This window comes from Pistacia vera, unplaced genomic scaffold (genome assembly GCF_008641045.1).
Source record: "Pistacia vera cultivar Batoury unplaced genomic scaffold, PisVer_v2 Contig970, whole genome shotgun sequence".
Classification (NCBI taxonomy): Eukaryota; Viridiplantae; Streptophyta; class Magnoliopsida; order Sapindales; family Anacardiaceae; genus Pistacia; species Pistacia vera.
Window position 1 is genome coordinate 83,638 of NW_022196857.1, and position 17,604 is coordinate 101,241.

At 35.2% G+C, this 17,604-nt stretch overlaps 4 protein-coding genes, 1 non-coding gene and 2 pseudogenes across 6 annotated transcripts; all 7 read left to right on the forward strand.

Moving 5' to 3' along the window:
- Positions 1-1,478: 1,478 nt before the first annotated feature.
- LOC116121192 lies at positions 1,479-2,168 on the forward strand (annotated as a pseudogene).
- A 472-nt stretch (positions 2,169-2,640) lies between these two features.
- Positions 2,641-4,911, forward strand: LOC116121193 (annotated as a pseudogene).
- Positions 4,912-5,269: 358 nt separating this feature from the next.
- On the forward strand, positions 5,270-9,224 carry LOC116121195. Its single transcript, XM_031407139.1, has 5 exons — positions 5,270-5,581; positions 6,273-6,415; positions 6,496-6,795; positions 8,566-8,763; positions 9,215-9,224. The coding sequence occupies exons 1-5, from the start codon at positions 5,315-5,317 to the stop codon at positions 9,222-9,224; spliced, it is 918 nt and encodes a 305-aa protein (XP_031262999.1). The 5' UTR covers positions 5,270-5,314.
- Positions 9,118-10,818, forward strand: LOC116121220. Of its 2 annotated transcripts, none has more exons than XM_031407165.1 (3): positions 9,118-9,180; positions 10,173-10,370; positions 10,492-10,818. In XM_031407165.1, exons 2-3 carry the CDS (start codon positions 10,182-10,184, stop codon positions 10,582-10,584), a joined length of 282 nt encoding a protein of 93 aa, XP_031263025.1. In that variant the 5' UTR covers positions 9,118-9,180; positions 10,173-10,181; the 3' UTR covers positions 10,585-10,818. The 2 variants fall into 2 exon arrangements, with proteins under 2 accessions (XP_031263025.1, XP_031263026.1); XM_031407166.1 differs by having other exon boundaries at positions 9,126-9,180; positions 10,162-10,370.
- Positions 10,819-11,035: 217 nt separating this feature from the next.
- LOC116121217 (UPF0426 protein At1g28150, chloroplastic-like) lies at positions 11,036-13,616 on the forward strand. Its single transcript, XM_031407164.1, has 3 exons — positions 11,036-11,291; positions 11,369-11,539; positions 13,357-13,616. The coding sequence occupies exons 1-3, from the start codon at positions 11,256-11,258 to the stop codon at positions 13,534-13,536; spliced, it is 387 nt and encodes a 128-aa protein (XP_031263024.1). The 5' UTR covers positions 11,036-11,255; the 3' UTR covers positions 13,537-13,616.
- Positions 13,617-13,964: 348 nt separating this feature from the next.
- Positions 13,965-16,868, forward strand: LOC116121196 (protein N-lysine methyltransferase METTL21A). Its single transcript, XM_031407140.1, has 5 exons — positions 13,965-14,231; positions 14,931-15,073; positions 15,154-15,338; positions 16,312-16,425; positions 16,507-16,868. The coding sequence occupies exons 1-5, from the start codon at positions 13,965-13,967 to the stop codon at positions 16,632-16,634; spliced, it is 837 nt and encodes a 278-aa protein (XP_031263000.1). The 3' UTR covers positions 16,635-16,868.
- A 373-nt stretch (positions 16,869-17,241) lies between these two features.
- TRNAL-CAA lies at positions 17,242-17,325 on the forward strand. Its single transcript has one exon. It is a non-coding gene; the product is annotated as a tRNA-Leu (tRNA).
- The last annotated feature ends 279 nt before the right edge of the window (positions 17,326-17,604 follow it).

Genomic DNA, 17,604 nt, shown 5'->3' on the forward strand with positions numbered 1-17,604 from the left:
TCATGTGTTCAAAATATTTGAGACTTTAGTTTGACTTGAGTTTGGGTACGGAAATTACAAGCCCAAATGAATTGTAAAGCCCATCTTTAATAAATGGACCAATTTTGTGTCACTTAAAAGGCCTACAAACTAACCATCGACTTATAGTTGGATAGCATAGTCTAAGACACATAGGTTTTATGTTCGAGTCCACCAAATGATCATTTACACATTTGTGATTTATTAACCTATTAAACTGTAAGGTGTTTAATGGATTTCAAAATTAATTGAAATACGTGCAAGTTGGCTCAGACACCAATCACAAAAACATAAGATAAAAAAGCCCTACGAACTTTTTCAAGTTTCAAACATCTTCGTTTGATATGTCATTATGAATCAGAACGGAGAAATATGTATAGACCATACGAGTATACGACATCGTAATAAATCAGATAATATGAAACTGAATTAGACTCGGTGCTGGGCGGGCCGAACCGGCCCATTGAAATTCTAGTAGCTTCTTAAGAGTCACAGAAGAATGCCCACAACAAAACGAACTTGCCTCCAAAAAACTTGCTCTACCGACAGCACGTCCAATATAATTATCAAAGGTGAAAATTGGCAACCAAAAAACTGGAAAAAGATCAAATTGTAAGTTTCTCATTTAAATTGGTTATTGTTCAGTTGCATATAATTATTTGGCGTTGTTTGTTAGATTTTTATTTTATTTTCTTGAAAGAATTTGTGTCAAAAGTTTTTATGAAAAGCAAAGCAGTTGCAACTGAGATTTAAGAGTTTAAATATTTATTAGAGTTCAAACAGAAGACGAGGTTTTCTGGGTTTGATGTGAATTGTTTTGTAATGTATTGCGTTTGGGACATTTTATTGAATATTTGGTATGCAGTTTCAGAACATGATAATGTTTTATTTTCTGGGTTATTTTATCATCAAAAGAGAGAATTAGTTTCCATGTAGATATGGGATACAATGAAGAGGCTTTAAAAAAAAATTGAACAAAGTTTATGGTGCTTTGTTTCATGGCATGCTTATGCTGCATATGATCATATTGAACAAGTTAGGGTTTTTACTTGTGTTGTTGAGTAATTAACATATTATGATTTGGTTGGACTATGGCGGAGCGATTATTCTCCATATCGTGTGACTATAGTTTTTGATTGATAGATGTGTGAAATAAGAGTCAATTATGTGATTCGCTGGTAAGGTCTCCAGTGGTTGTAAAAGAGGTCTTAGGATCTTAATACTTATCATCTTTGGTTGAGGGAGATTTAATTTGAATTTTGGGAGAAGGGAGCCAAAAGGATATTAAAAAAATGAGGATAAACAAAGTAAATGAAGCAAGAGTATTCTGATAACGTTGTAATTTATTTAAATCTAAACTTGGTTTGGTGTTCATCTTACAAGATATAAGGGAGTAAGATTTTTTGCCTGATTTTTTATGTTGAAGTAACTAAGTGATTTTGTTGTTCTTTGATGTTGCTATGCTGTTGTTAGTATGATTTGATTATTATTTTGAACCCATAAAAAGTGTTTTTTTTTTTTTAATTGGTCATTAATTTTCTGTTAGTAAAATGTAGATATCAGGTATGGAAGCACAAAAAAGTCAGTCCGAAAAACAGCAATCACCTGTTGCCCCAAACCCTGCCATGGATTCATGCGAAAGAAGAAGAGTGAAAGTGCCACTTTCTGGAGGATGTTAGGATCACATTGATGAGTTCATCCATGCGTCAATGGATGAACACAAAACTTGTTTTAAGAAGACCATCCAAAGGTTCTTTTCCAGTCAGCTTCCAAGCTTATGCGTCGCCTGACATAGAAAATTACTTCTTTTATACTAATTTATGCGTATGCTTTTCTCACCTGATGGTATGGTATGGTTTGATTTTCAGATGTTTGGAATGTCGAAAATTGTTGCAGAGAGGATGCTGACACAATGGAGTTGAAAGCTCTCTGCCACTTCAAACAACAGTTTCCGACTAGAGCATTCTCACTCTTGCTATCTTGCAACATCTTCATATCTTACTTTTGGAGACAAAAAAGAACTGTATTTGGGGAAGATGTTCAAATTTTATATTAACATGTTATTCTCTTTATCTGTGATTACAGTTTTTGTTTCTCCGAATGAGCAAGTTTGAACAATAGATTGACCTTTGTGTTGTGGATATAGAGGATGAAGAGCCCATTTGTGATATAGTTAAGTTTCATTTGAGTTAGCCCTTGTTTGTGAGCAGTTTGTTTTGTTGTTAGGAAATAGGAAGACCATATGGAGCTTGCTTGTAAACTATTAAGATACAGAAGAGGGGTGGATCTAAAATTTATACAAAGCATATCTAGCAAATGTCAAAGGTATGAGATTAATTTCATAATATCTTCTTTAAAATAAACTATCTCATCTTAAATCGATATATGTATTCATGGGATGAATACAAACATTACTATTACCAGACTTAAGCGAGGTAATTTCAGAAAAATAGAAGAATTTCTTCACCTTAATGATCAGAAAATCAAATCAAACCCACGATTTTACAGAAGTATCACAAACCCCCTCAAGCGCCCAACGCGAGTGGCAATAAATTTGCTTGTTGAAAGGAAGCAAGCAAGCAAAACAAAAGTGGCGTTATCTCTTAGAACTCTCCACCACAAATGGCTTCTTCTCTCCAGAACTCTCCATCTGCACTGGTATGCCCATAATTTTTTCAGTATTAGCTTTTAAATTATTTATTTTTTTTCGTAATTTTGCTTTCTTTTGGGCAGTATCATAGCTTGAAGAACCGTCGTCATCGTCTTCACTGCTTAAACGCACCGTATAGTGATAGAAGTACAAGTGTTGGACTTCAGAATCGTAATTATCGAAACAGAAATGGGGTCGTAGCTTGTTTCTTGAGTCCACTGGAAGAACCCATTCTCAAAGAAGCTCTTAAGGTATACTGTTACTATTTTTAATCTCTGAATTTCAGTCTTGGCTGTGTTATCTATCAATAATAATGCAGACCCATATGCCTTGTAAGTTAAGAGGCTTCGATATTGTCAGTTTTCCATCTTTTGTTGCGTGGCTTTAGAATTTCCAATCCCTTTGTTTATGGAAATGTTAATTCCTTGCTGGGTAAAAGCTGGTACCGTTGCTGGGATGAATGGGATTTGTTCCTTTACCATTTTATTGGAGATGTGCAACTTTAAAGATACGCTCTTAATTGGCTTCCGATTAACCAATACTCCCATGTGGCATCCCTTGGATGGAGCCATGGTCAACTCTTATGCCTTGTTCCAGCGGTGTGGCAGTTCATCCTACGGCATATTTATTTGAAAGATGCCAAAGCCAATTTCATTTCTGTTGGGATTAGATCCTCTCTAGGGTTTCTTTAGACACCATTAACATGAAACTTGGATGTGTTTTTTTTTTTTCATTGAGTTTATCCATGTATCCTATGGCATATATTTTCACTCAAGATTCTCTAGATTAGCTGGTGAACAGGAGGAATCTCTTAGATCTCTTAAGTAATAGAAACGTGAACAACTCTCGTTGAATTAGATGTTTTATTAGTTGTATGTATAAGCTATAATACTCATAGAGAGCATGTATGATTATTCTCCTTTTTTGATCGAGTATTCTAGTTTTACGCTAAGAAATATAGAAAACAGTGTATCTCATAGGTCCAGTTGGCTACAGTATTATATCTTCACATCTACATGGTGGGTTGTATTAAGTTATATACAAGGTTAAGTATTCAAATGCCTTCGTATTGTAGAATCCAAATTAGTGTTTGCTAAATGTTTCTTACCTGAGGTGGATGGATCCTGCTCCCCAATTTCTTATGCAAGGGTACCTGCAAAATATTCTGATGCCTGGTTTTGTTATAATATTTTAGCAGAGTTTTGATATTAGCTTCAGTTTTTATTTTCTTGTGGATTCTACTTGCTAATTAGCTTGACATTAGAGATTGTCTCTGTTTTCATGTGCTGAATTAGCATGAATTTTGGGCCAATCAGACTTCTGTGCTGGACTGATCCTACATGCTAATTAGTCCTTTCGGTTCAGTCTCGTGTCATGTCACCTTCTTTTGGTCACAGTAATTCCACTAGTTGCGAGGCTTCATGGATCAGCATTTTGTTTCCCTACAAGTATGGGATTTATTAATTTATTTTCTTAAAAAAATTCATTTCCTCTATTTCCTCAAGATTATGGAGTATCAACATGTTATTGTGTAAAGGAGTAAGTCTTTTGCCTGCTTTCCTTTGGTGCCAAGTCTACAGGACCAACAATCATCTTCTAGGACTTATCCGTTGCTTGGTACAGAGACATTCATCGATTTCTTTTAATTTTTGCTGGGCTCTGGCTAATGTTCTCATAAATCAAGCCAATTCTTTTCCTGATCGCCATATTGAAAAATGCATTCCACTTGCCCGCAAGTATTGAAAATGATACTTCTTTTGGCATCAATTTATGTCACCTATTCCTAATTTATTAAAACCCTATAGTTTTATGCTCTGTTTCAGTAGGAATATCAAAAAATATTATTTCAAGTGCCCCAAAACTTTATTTTCTTTCTTCACTTTGCTACCAATAAGCATCCGTTTGTGTGCTTCTAGCACTGGCTTCGGTTTTGCCAAAATATCAATGGCCTGAAGAAAAAAGATAAAATGATTGTTCTTCAATGGCCGAAGAAAAAAGATAAAATGATGTATTCTAATAACATAGCTATCTGTTTCAGGAGCCGATTGCATTCGCAGGTGGGATCTTTGCTGGTCTTTTGAGGCTTGATTTGAATGAAGATCCATTGAAAGAGTGGGTACAAGGACTGCTGAAGCCGCCGAATTACAGAGGAAGAAATCAATGCTCAAGGCTCAAAGACTGAAGAAGAAGTCCCAGAACAAATTGAGATTGAAGATGAAATTTGTTATCATAATAGTGTATAAATAATAAAATACGTGACCAGTCTAAATGATGGATAATTTCAAGTTCATATTAGACATTAGTGTTAATTGATGTTTTATTTGTTATCGAAATAACTGAAAATGATGGGAAATTAATCATATAGTAATAGCCCTAACAGAAAAAGCAAGCCATATCATGAATAATAATAATGTAAATATAAATAAAAACATACAAATTTCTTATTTCCATTTACGAAAATAAAAAACAAAAACAAAAACAAAATGCTAAATACAAAGCTGTACTGCATTCTCCTCCCCCCCTTCCCAAAAAAAAAAATTACTGTGCTCTATATGTTTTCCTTGAGAATTAGAAAGGCAAGTGAAGTTGTAATAGTACAGAAACCCCTGAGCGAGTAAAACCCTAAAAGAGAAGAAGACGAAGGAGATGGGAGATGAACTGGAAGAGACAGAGATGGAGAAGCTGGTGAAGTTGGGATCGTACGAAGGGAAAGTGAAGTTATTGATGGATGATGGTGGTGGTGGTGAGTCAATTTCAGAGTCAGAATCAGCTGCAGAAGAGACCATGTTACTGTGGGGAATTCAACAGCCAACTCTCTCTAAACCCAACGCGTTCGTCGCCCAATCGTCTCTGAACCTCCACATTGACGCTTGTGGCCACTCTCTCAACATTCTTCAGTCTCCTTCTTCCTTGGTAGGCCATCTCATTTCTTATTCCATTTTATTCGAGTATTAAATATTACCATTTTCACATTAGGTGATTCTTTTCTGTAAATACCCACCTGTGTTTTCGAGTGTTTTTATTGAATTTAAATACAATTATTTGTTCTCGAGAACAATTGATATAAGAAATTGGTTGAAATGTTTTGGAAAACAATTTTTCCAAATAATACTAAAAACAAGGATTAGGACTTTACTTTAGTAACGTACTACTCCTGAACTGATAGATATTACCATTTTCATATATTCTAAGTTTTGCTTGATAATGCTATGGGCTCAGGAGTCAGTACCATACTGCTTCCCTTTCAGCAGAAAACGTTGTAACACAGTTGTTCATAACATCACTAGTTTGGCATTGTAACTCATTTCCCTTTTGATACATTACTGATTCTTTTCAGTAGATACCCCCTTGTGTTTTTTTCGCTGTCTGGTTTAGATTTTGAATGCAATTCTTTGTTATTGGGAATAAAGGACATAAGAAATTCTATAAACCAAATTCGGTTGGAATATTATCAAAAACAGATTCCGATACAGTTCTAAAAAACGAAGTAAAATGAGAAAAAAGAAAAGAAAAGTCTTTTCCTCTGTAAATCTTAGTCTTTTAAATTATTTTTGCATCACAAACTAAACAAGCTTTTTATTGCTTGATTTTATTCTACCTGCAGGGCAAACCGGGAGTAACTGGATCAGTGATGTGGGACAGTGGAGTTGTATTAGGAAAGTTTCTAGAGCAAGCTGTGGACTCAGGATTGCTTTTTCTTAAAGGAAAGAAGATCGTGGAGTTGGGTTCTGGTTGTGGTTTAGTTGGGTAATCATTATCACTATCCCTCACCCTTAGTTTCTTGCTTATCACTTTAACTCTCTTGTTCTTACCTTCTGGTTTGTTAGCTGCATTGCAGCTCTTTTGGGTGCTCAAGTTATCCTCACAGATTTGCCGGATAGACTGAGACTACTGAAAAAGAACATTGAAACCAATCTGAATCATCGAGATTTGCAGGGCTCTGCCACAGTTAGGGAGCTAACATGGGGAGATGACCCTGACCAGGAATTGATTCAACCTTTACCTGATTATGGTAATGCCTCTCGTTATTTTTTCTTATTTTCAGAATCGTATTATCGAAACAGAAATGGGGTCGTAGCTTGTTTCTTGAGTCCACTGGAAGAACCCATTCTCAAGAAGCTCTTAAGGTACTACTGTTACTATTTTAATCTCTGAATTTCAGTCTTGGCTGTGTTATCTATCAATAATAATGCAGACCCATATGCCTTGTAAGTCTAGAGGCTTCGATATTGTCGTTTTCCATCTTTTTGTTGCGTGGCTTTAGAATTTCCAATCCCTTTGTTTATGGAAATGTATAATCTCCTTGCTGGGTAAAAGTCCTGGTACCGTTGCTGGGATGAATGGGATTTGTTCCTTTCCATTTTATTGGAGATGTGCAACTTTAAAGATACGCTCTTAATTGGCTTCCGATTAACCAATACTCCCATGTGGCATCCTTGGATGGAGCCATGGTCAACTCTTATGCCTTGTTCCAGCGGTTGGCAGTTCATCCTACGGCATATTTATTTGAAAGATGCCAAAGCCACTTTCATTTCTGTTGGGATTAGATCCTCTCTAGGGTTTCTTTTAGACACCATTAACATGAAACGGATGTGTTTTTTTTTTTTTCATTGAGTTTATCCATGTATCCTATGGCATATATTTTTCACTCAAGATTCTCATAGATTGCTGGTGAACAGGAGGAATCTCTTATCTCTAAGTAATAGAAACGTGAACAACTCTCGTGAATTAGATTTTTTTATTAGTTGTATGTATAAGCTATAACTACTCATAGAGCATGTATGATTTATTCTCTTTTTTTGATCGAGTATTCTAGTTTTTACGCTAAGAAATAGAAAACAGTGTATCTCATAGGTCCAGTTGGCTACAGTATTATATCTTCACATCTACATGGTGGGTTTGTATTAAGTTATAACAAGGTTATTATCAAATGCCTTCAGTATGTAAATCCAAATTAGTTTGTTTGCTAAATGTTTCTTACCTGAGTGGATGGATCCTGCTCCCCAATTTCTTTATGCAAGGGTACCTGCAAAATATTCTGATGCCTGGTTTTGTTATAATATTTTAGCAGAGTTTTGATATTAGCTTCAGTTTTTTATTTTCTTGTTGGTTTCTACTTGCTGAATTAGCTTGACATTAGAGATTGTCTCTGTTTTCATGTGCTGAATTAGCATGATATTTTGGGCCATCAGACTTCTGTGCTGGACTGATCCTACATGGCTAATTAGTCCTTTCGGTTCAGTCCGTGTCATGTCACCCTTCTTTTGGTCACAGTAATTCCACTAGTTGCGAGGCTTCATGGATCAGCCATTTTGTTTCCCTACAGTATTTTATTTATTAATTTATTTTCTTAAAAAAATTCATTCCTCTTATTTTCCATCAAGATTATGGAGTATCACATGTTATTTGTGTAAAGGAGTAAGTCTTTTGCCTGCTTCTTCCTTTGGTGCCAAGTCTACAGGACCAACAATCATCTTCTAGGACTTATCCGTTGCTTGGTACAGAGACATTCATCGATTTCTTTTAATTTTTGCTGGGCTCTGGCTAATGTTCTCATAAATCAAGCCAATTCTTTTCCTGATCGCCATATTGAAAATGCATTCCACTTCCCCAAGTATTAGAAATGATACTTCTTTTGGCATCAATTTATGTCACCTATTCCAATTTATTAAACCCCTATAGTTTTATGCTCTGTTTCAGTAGGAATATCAAAAAATATTATTTCAAGTGCCCCAAAACTTTTTTTCTTTCTTCACTTTGCTACCAATAAGCATCCGTTTTGCTGCTTCTAGCACTGGCTTCGGTTTTGCCAAAATACAATGCCTGAAGAAAAAATAAAATGATGTGTTCTATCAATGGCCTGGAAAAAGATAAATGATGTTATTCTAATACCATAGCTATCTGTTTCAGGAGCCGATTGCATTCGCAGGTGGGATCTTTGCTGGTCTTTTGAGGCTTGATTTGAATGAAGATCCATTGAAAGAGTGGGTTACAAGACTGCTGACCGCCGGAATTACAGAGGAAGAAATCAATGCTCAAGGCTCAAAGACTGAAGAAGAAGTCCCAGAACAAATTGAGATTGATGATGAAATTTTGTATCATAAAGTGTATAAATAATAAAATACGTGACCAGTCTAAATGATGGATATTTCAAGTTCATATTAGACATTGTGTTAATTGATGTTTTATTTGTTATCGAAATTAACTGAAAATGAATGGGAATTATATCATATAGTTATAGCCCTAACAGAAAAAGCAAGCAATATCATGGATAATTAATAATCATACGACATCGTAATAAATCAGATAATATGAAACTGAATTAGACTCGGTGCTGGGCTGGGCCGAACCGGCCCATTGAAATTCTAGTAGTTTCTTCAGAATCACAGAAAGAACGCCTACAACTAAACAAACTTGCCCTCCAAACAAACTTGCTCTACAAGACAGCACATCAACCATATAATTTAAAAAGGTGAAAATTGGCAACCAAAAAACTGGAAAAAGATCAAATTGTAAGTTTCTCATTTAAATTGTGTTATTGTTCAGTTGCATATAATTTATTTGGCGTTCGTTTGTTAGATTTTTATTTTATTTTTCTTGAAAGAATTTGTGTCAAAAGTTTTATGAAAAGCAAAGCAATTGCAACTGAGATTATAAGAGTTAAAATATTTATTAGAGTTCAAACAGATAGACGAGGTCTTCTGGGTTTGATGTGAATTTGTTTTGTAATGTATTGCGTTTCTGGGACATTTTATCGAATATTTGGTATGCAGTTTCATGAACATTGATAATTTTCAATTTTTCTGGGCTTAATTTATCATCAAAAGAGAGAATTAAGTTTCCATGTAGATATGGGATACAATGAAGAGGCTTTAAAAAAATAAAAAAATTGAACAAAATTTACTGGTGCTTATTGTTTCATGACATGCTTATGCTTGCATATGATCATATTTGAACAAGTTAGGGTTTTTACTTGTGTTGTTGAGTAATTAACATATTATGATTTGGTTGGACTATGGCGGAGCGATTATTCATCCATATCGTTGTTGACTATAGTTTTTGATTGATATACTGTTTGATGTGTGAAATAAGAGTTAATTATGTGATTCGCTGGTAAGGTCTCCAGTGGTTGTAAAAGAGGTCTTAGGATGTTATATCTTATTATCTTTGGTTGAGGGAGATTTAATTTGAATTTTGGGAGTAAGGGTAAGGGAGCCAAAAGGATATAAAAAAATGAGGATAAAACAAAGTAAATGAAGCAAGAGTATTTTGATAATCATTGTAATTTATTTAAATCTAAACTTGGTTTGGTGTTCATCTTACGAGATATAAGGGAGTAAGATTTTTCTGCCTGATTTTTTATGTTGAAGTAACTCAAGTGATTTTGTTGTTCTTTGATGTTGCTATGCTGTTGTTTAGTATGATTTGATTATTATTATTATTGAACCCGTAAAAAGTTTCTTTTTTAAATTTGTTCATTAATTTTCTGTTAGTAAAATTGTAGATATCAAGTATGGAAGCACAAAAAAGTCAGTCCGAAAAACAGCAATCACCTGTTGCTCCAAACCCTGCCATGGATTCATGTCGAAAGAAGAAGAGTGAAAGTGCCACTTTCTTGGAGGATGTTAAGGACCACATTGATGAGTTCATCCATGCGTCAATGGATGAACACAAAACTTGTTTTAAGAAGACCATCCAAAAGGTTCTTTTCCAGACTCATCTTCCAAGCTTATGCGTCGCCTCACCATAGAAAATTACTTCTTTATATATAATTTATGCTTATGCTTTTCTCACCTGTTTGTATGGTATGGTTTGATTTTCAGATGTTTGGAATGTCGAAAATTGTTGCAGAGAGGAATGCTGACACCAATGGAGTTGAAAGCTCTCTGCCGCTTCAAACAACAGTTTCAGACTAGAGCATTCTCACTCTTGCTACCTTGCAACATCTTCATATCTTACTTTTGTAGACAAAAAACTTGTATTTGGTGAAGATGTTCAAATTTTAGATTAACATGTTATTATCTTTATCTGTGATTACAGTTTTGTTTCTCCGAATGAGCAAGTTTGAACAATAAGATTGACCTTTGTGTTGTGTATATAGAGGATGAAGAGACCCCATTTGTGATATAGTTAATGTTGCATTTGAGTTATCCCTTGTTTGTGAGCAGTTTGTTTTGTTCGTTAGGAAATAGGAAGACCATATGGAGCTTGCTTGTAAACTATTAAGATACAGAAGAGGGGTGGATCTAAAATTTATACAAAGCATATCTAGCAAATGTCAAAGTTATGAGATTAATTTCATAATATCTTCTTTAAAATAAACTATCTCATCTTAAATCGATATATGTATTCATGGGATGTAATACAACATTACTATTACCAGACTTAAGCGAGGTAAATTTCAGAAAAAATAGAAGAATTTCTTCACCCCTTAATGATCAGAAAATCAACTCAAACCCACGATTTTACAGAAGTATCACAAACCCCCCTCAAGCGCCCAACGCGAGTGGCAATAAATTTGCTTGTTGAAAGGAAGCAAGCAAGCAAAACAAAAGTGGCGTTATCTCTCTAGAACTCTCCCACACAAATGGCTTCTTCTCTCCAGAACTCTCCATCTGCACTGGTATGCCCATAATTTTTTTCAGTATTAGCTTTTAAATTATTTATTTTTTTTCGTAATTTTGCTTTCTTTTTGGGCAGTATCATAGCTTGAAGAACCCGTCGTCATCGTCTTCACTGCTTAAACGCACCCGTATTAGTGATAGAAGTACAAGTGTTGGACTTCAGAATCGTAATTATCGAAACAGAAATGGGGTCGTAGCTTGTTTCTTGAGTCCACTGGAAGAACCCATTCTCAAAGAAGCTCTTAAGGTACTACTGCTACTATTTTTAATCTCTGAATTTCAATCTTGGCTGTGTTATCTATCAATAATAATGCAGACCCATATGCCTTGTAAGTCTAAGAGGCTTCGATATTGTCAGTTTTCCATCTTTTTGTTGCGTGGCTTTAGAATTTCCAATCCCTTTGTTTATGGAAATGTATAATCTCCTTGCTGGGTAAAACTCCTGGTAGTGTTGCTGGGATGAATGGGATTTGTTTCTTTACCATTTTATTGGAGATGTGCAACTTTAAAGATATGCTCTTAATGGGCTTCCGGTTAACCAATACTCCCATGTGGCATCCCTTGGATGGAGCCATGGTCAACTCTTATGCCTTGTTCCAACGGTTGGCAGTTCATCCTACGGCATATTTATTTGAAAGATGCCAAAGCCAACTTTCATTTCTGTTGGGATTAGATCCTCTCTAGGGTTTCTTTTAGACACCATTAACATGAAACTTGGATGTGTTTTTCTTTTCTTTTTTTATTGAGTTTATCCATGCATCCTATGGCATATATATTTCGCTCAAGATTCTCATAGACTAGCTGGTGAACAGGAGGAATCTCTTAGATCTCTTAAGTAATAGAAACGTGAACAACTCTCGTTGAATTAGATGTTTTATTAGTTGTATGTATAAGCTATAACTACTCATAGAGAGCATGTATGTCTCTCTTTTTTGATTGAGTACTCTAGCTTTTACGCTAAGAAATATAGAAAACTATCTCATAGGTCCAGTTGGCTACAGTATTATATCTTCACATCTACATGGTGGGTTTGTATTAAGTTATATACAATGTTAAGTATTCAATTGCCTTCAGTATTGTAGAATCTAAATTAGTTTGTTTGCTAAATGTTTCTTACCTGAGGTGGATGGATCCTGCTCCCCAATTTCTTTATGCAAGGGTACCTGCAAAATATTCTGATGCCTGGTTTTGTTATAATATTTTAGCAGAGTTTTGATATTAGCTTCACTTTTTTATTTTCTTGTTGGATTCTACTTGCTGAATTAGCTTGACATTAGAGATTGTCTCTGTTTTCATGTGCTGAATTAGCATGGCATTTTGGGCCAATCAGACTTCTATGCTGGATTGATCCCTCATGGCTAATTAGTCCTTTCGGTTCAGTCTCGTGTCATGTCACCTTCTTTTGGTCACAGTAATTCCACTAGTTGCGAGGCTCCATGGATCAGCCATTTTGTTTCCCTACAAGTATGTGATTTATTAATTTATTTTCTTAAAAAAATTCATTTCCTCATATTTTCCGTCAAGATTATGGAGTATCAACATGTTATTTGTGTAAAGGAGTAAGTCTTTTGCCTGCTTCTTCCTTTGGTGCCAAGTCTACAGGACCAACAATCATCTTCTAGGACTTATCCGTTGCTTGGTACAGAGACATTCATCGATTTCTTTTAATTTTTGCTGGGCTCTGGGTAATGTCCTCATAAATTAAGCCAATTCTTTTCCTGATGGCAATATTGAAAAATGCATTCCACTTGCCCATAAGTATTAGAAAATGATACTTCTTTTGGCATCAATTTATGTCACCTATTCCTAATTTATTAAACCCCTGTACTTTTATACTCCGTTTCAGTAGGAATATCGAAAAATATTATTTCAGTTGCCCCAAAACTTTGTTTTCTTCCTTCACTTTGCTACCAATAAGCATCCTTTTTGCTGCTTCTAGCACTGGCTTCGGTTTTGCCAAAATATCAATGACCTGAAGAAAAAAGATAAAATGATGTGTTCTATCAATGGCCTGAAGAAAAACGATAAAATGATGTTTTCTAATACCATAGCTATCTGTTTCAGGAGCCGATTGCATTCGCAGGTGGGATCTTTGCTGGTCTTTTGAGGCTTGATTTGAATGAAGATCCATTGAAGGAGTGGGTTACAAGAACTGCTGATGCCGCCGGAATTACAGAGGAAGAAATCAATGCTCAAGGCTCAAAGACTGAAGAAGAAGTCCCAGAACAAATTGAGATTGAATGATGAAATCTTGTATCATAATAGTGTATAAATAATAAAATATTTGACCAGTCTAAATGATGGATGATTTCAAGTTCATATTAGACATTAGTGTTAATTGATGTTTTATTTGTTATTGAAATTAACTGAAAATGAATGGGAAATTATATCATATAGTTAATAGCCCTAATACAAAAAGCAAGCAAATCATGGATAATTATTAAATAAATAAAAACATACAAATTTCTTATTTCCATTTACGAAAATAAAAAACAAAAACAAAAACAAAATGCTAAATACAAAGCTGTACTGCATTCTCCTCCCCCCCTTCCCAAAAAAAAAAATTACTGTGCTCTATATGTTTTCCTTGAGAATTAGAAAGGCAAGTGAAGTTGTAATAGTACAGAAACCCCTGAGCGAGTAAAACCCTAAAAGAGAAGAAGACGAAGGAGATGGGAGATGATCTGGAAGAGACAGAGATGGAGAAGCTGGTGAAGTTGGGATCGTACGAAGGGAAAGTGAAGTTGTTGATGGATGATGGTGGTGGTGGTGAGTCAATTTCAGAGTCAGAATCAGCTGCAGAAGAGACCATGTTACTGTGGGGAATTCAACAGCCAACTCTCTCTAAACCCAACGCGTTCGTCGCCCAATCGTCTCTGAACCTCCACATTGACGCTTGTGGCCATTCTCTCAACATTCTTCAGTCTCCTTCTTCCTTGGTAGGCTATCTCATTTCTTATTCAATTTTATTCGAGTATTCAATATTACCATGTTCACAACTTCACATTAGGTGATTCTTTTCTGTAAATACCCACTTGTGTTTTCGAGTGTTTTTATTGAATTTAAATACAATTCTTTGTTCTCGAGAACAATTGATATAAGAAATTGGTTGAAATGTTTTGGAAAACAATTTTTCCAAATAATACTAAAAACAAGGATTAGGACTTTACTTTAGTAACGTACTACTCCTGAACTGATAGATATTACCATTTTCATATATTCTAAGTTTGGCTTGATAATGCTATGGGCTCAGGAGTCAGTACCATACTGCTTCCCTTTCAGCAGAAAACGTTGTAACACAGTTGTTCATAACATCACCATTTTGGCATTGTAACTCATTTCCCTTTTGATACAGTAGTGATTCTTTTCAGTAGATACCCCCTTGTGTTTTTTTCGCTGTCTGGTTTAGATTTTGAATGCAATTCTTTGTTATTGGGAATAAGAAACATAAGAAATTTTATAAACCAAGTTCGGTTGGAATATTATCAAAAACAGATTCCGATACAGTTCTAAAAAAAGAAGTAAAATGAGAAAAAAGAAAAGAAAAGTCTTTTCCTATGTAAATCTTAGTCTTTTAAATTATTTTTGCATCACAAACTAAACAAGCTATTTATTGCTTGACTTTATTCTACCTTCAGGGCAAACCGGGAGTAACTGGATCAGTGATGTGGGACAGTGGAGTTGTATTAGGAAAGTTTCTAGAGCAAGCTGTGGACTCAGGATTGCTTTTTCTTAAAGGAAAGAAGATCGTGGAGTTGGGTTCTGGTTGTGGTTTAGTTGGGTAATCATTATCACTATCCCTCACCCTTAGCTTCTTGCTTATCACTTTAACTCTCTTGTTCTTACTTTATGGTTTATTAGCTGCATTGCAGCTCTTTTGGGTGCTCAAGTTATCCTCACAGATTTGCCGGATAGACTGAGACTACTGAAAAAGAACATTGAAACCAATCTGAGTCATGGAGATTTGCAGGGCTCTGCCACAGTTAGGGAGCTAACATGGGGAGATGACCCTGACCAGGAATTGATTCAACCTTTACCTGATTATGGTAATGCCTCTCGTTATTTTTTCTTATTTCTTATTTATGATATCAGATAATTGCCCTGTGATAGACCCCCTGTCAATATAGTCTATAAGTCAAGGGGCAGCACTAAGAGTAAAGGCACTAAGGGGAAAGGGGCGTGAGTGTGTATGGTTACAGAATATGGGTGAGGTTGTTACAGTTTGTTACGGGATTCTCATGCATGTGGATGGGTAGAATAAAAGTTGTTATGGAAGGGTAGTATAGGAAGTAATTGGGTATAAATAGTTAGGGTGTGATAAGGGAGGTATCAAGTTGAATCATTTTGGTTTTGTGGGAGGTCTCCAGCTCCTCGAATTGCTGGAAGTAGACTGGAATCACTTTTTCTTGCTACTGTTATTTTCTTTCTGTTTCAATAATAATCTTTAGTTAATTCTCTTGAGCTTTACTTTCATACAGTTCTTGTGTGTGTGTGTTGGAGTTGAGTTATTTTAGCAGGTGGTTCCATCACCCTGCTACTCAAATTTTGAGCTACTAAACTAGAATATATCAAGAAAACTTGGGAGTAATTAATTGCTTTTGAATTTTAAACAACTTACAATCCTTTTCTTAAGAAAAATTGTATATATAAATGATTTTTTTTTTAATTCACACTTCAACTCCCATAGATGAGAGTTGTAATAATTCCGATTTCCTGAATCTGGTTTTGCAATAAATAAGGTATGATGATTCTTTTCATATTCTAAAGAAATCTCATGTGTGATTTTCTATATGACCTCCAATAGTGTTATCTGAACAACTGCATATAGTCAGCTTTGTACTCTAGACTCATTGCAAGAAACTATTAACTTCTAGAGTTTCTACTTTAAGAACTAGAGAGCTCCTTGCATGATTCCTTGAATGCTTCTTGGTGATGACTGTCTCCAAATTATTTGCTGTCCTTGAGTTTGGATCATGAGGGTATTTCTTTACCAGTTTAGTATGTATACTCCATTTTTAGTGCTAGGGTCAGATGTGATCTATGGTGAAGGAGCAGTGGTGGATTTATTGGACACATTACGGCAACTTTGTGGAACCCAAACAACAATTTTTTTGGCTGGAGAACTTCGAAATGGCAAGACTTTTCTCTCTTTTATTTATCTCTTTCCTTCATTTTCTAGGAGCCCATGGGTTCATAACGCTTCTACCATTGCAGATTCCATCCTAGAATACTTTTTAGAAGCTGCAATGAAGGATTTTGTGATTGGGCGTGTCGATCAATCACAGTGGCATCCAGATTATTGCAGCTGTCGAGTTGTGATGTACATCCTAGTCAAGAAGTAAAAGTTAGAGAAAACACCCATGTGGGATCAAACCGGCTACCAGACTGTACAACACACTTTTACAAGAAGCAAAAACGCCGTAGGGCCAAAAGTTGATTGGCAAGTTCAGAAATAATCTCTGGATATGACCGTGCTAGTCAATAGCTATAAACTCTGGATGTATTCAGGCCTATGACGGCTCAATACCAACCTTTTGATGTGTTTACTTTTATAAATAGAACTGTGGTTTCATAAAGCTATGCCTCTTTCCACCCTTTTCCATCAGAAGTTTCAATTCAATCCCTTATCTAATTTTATCTAGTGATGTTTTAAAAACTTCTGAGAAGTTTGGTGATGCCCTGATAGCTTTTTAACAAGATGAGAAGTGTGTGTACCATCTGATAAACATTTCCATGTGCAGGATTTCCAATTTGTTCTGTTTCTTGTACTGTATGACATGACTTCTACTCAAGTTAGGCTGGATGTTGCCTCGAATACTGTTGAAGGACTATAGGTACTAAATCCTGCAGAGGCCTCTTACGGAGTCAACTCGATCCACCCTAAAATGAAGTAGTGATTTACACTTTATCTAAGGCATTAATAATTTGTTTGTCTTCAAATCAGCACCTGTCAGGATGGCCGAGTGGTCTAAGGCGCCAGACTCAAGTTCTGGTCCTCGAAAGAGGGCGTGGGTTCAAATCCCACTTCTGACAATACTTTTCCATTTTTTGTGCAAAATCAAAATTTTAAAATAAACTGAAAACATTTTTTTTTTGTGCAAAATAATAATGAAGTTTGTTTTTTGTTTATACAAATATTTTCTGCAAATTAATAGTAGAGCTTTTTTTTGTTGTAGTTTTGTAACTAAGTGGAGACTTTCTCATTTTATGATTAAAATCTTTAATTTTACTAATAATTATAGTTCGCATATTAAATCATTCAAGATATATCAAATAAATATAATGACACATAAAAATTTCTCATTTCAAGTA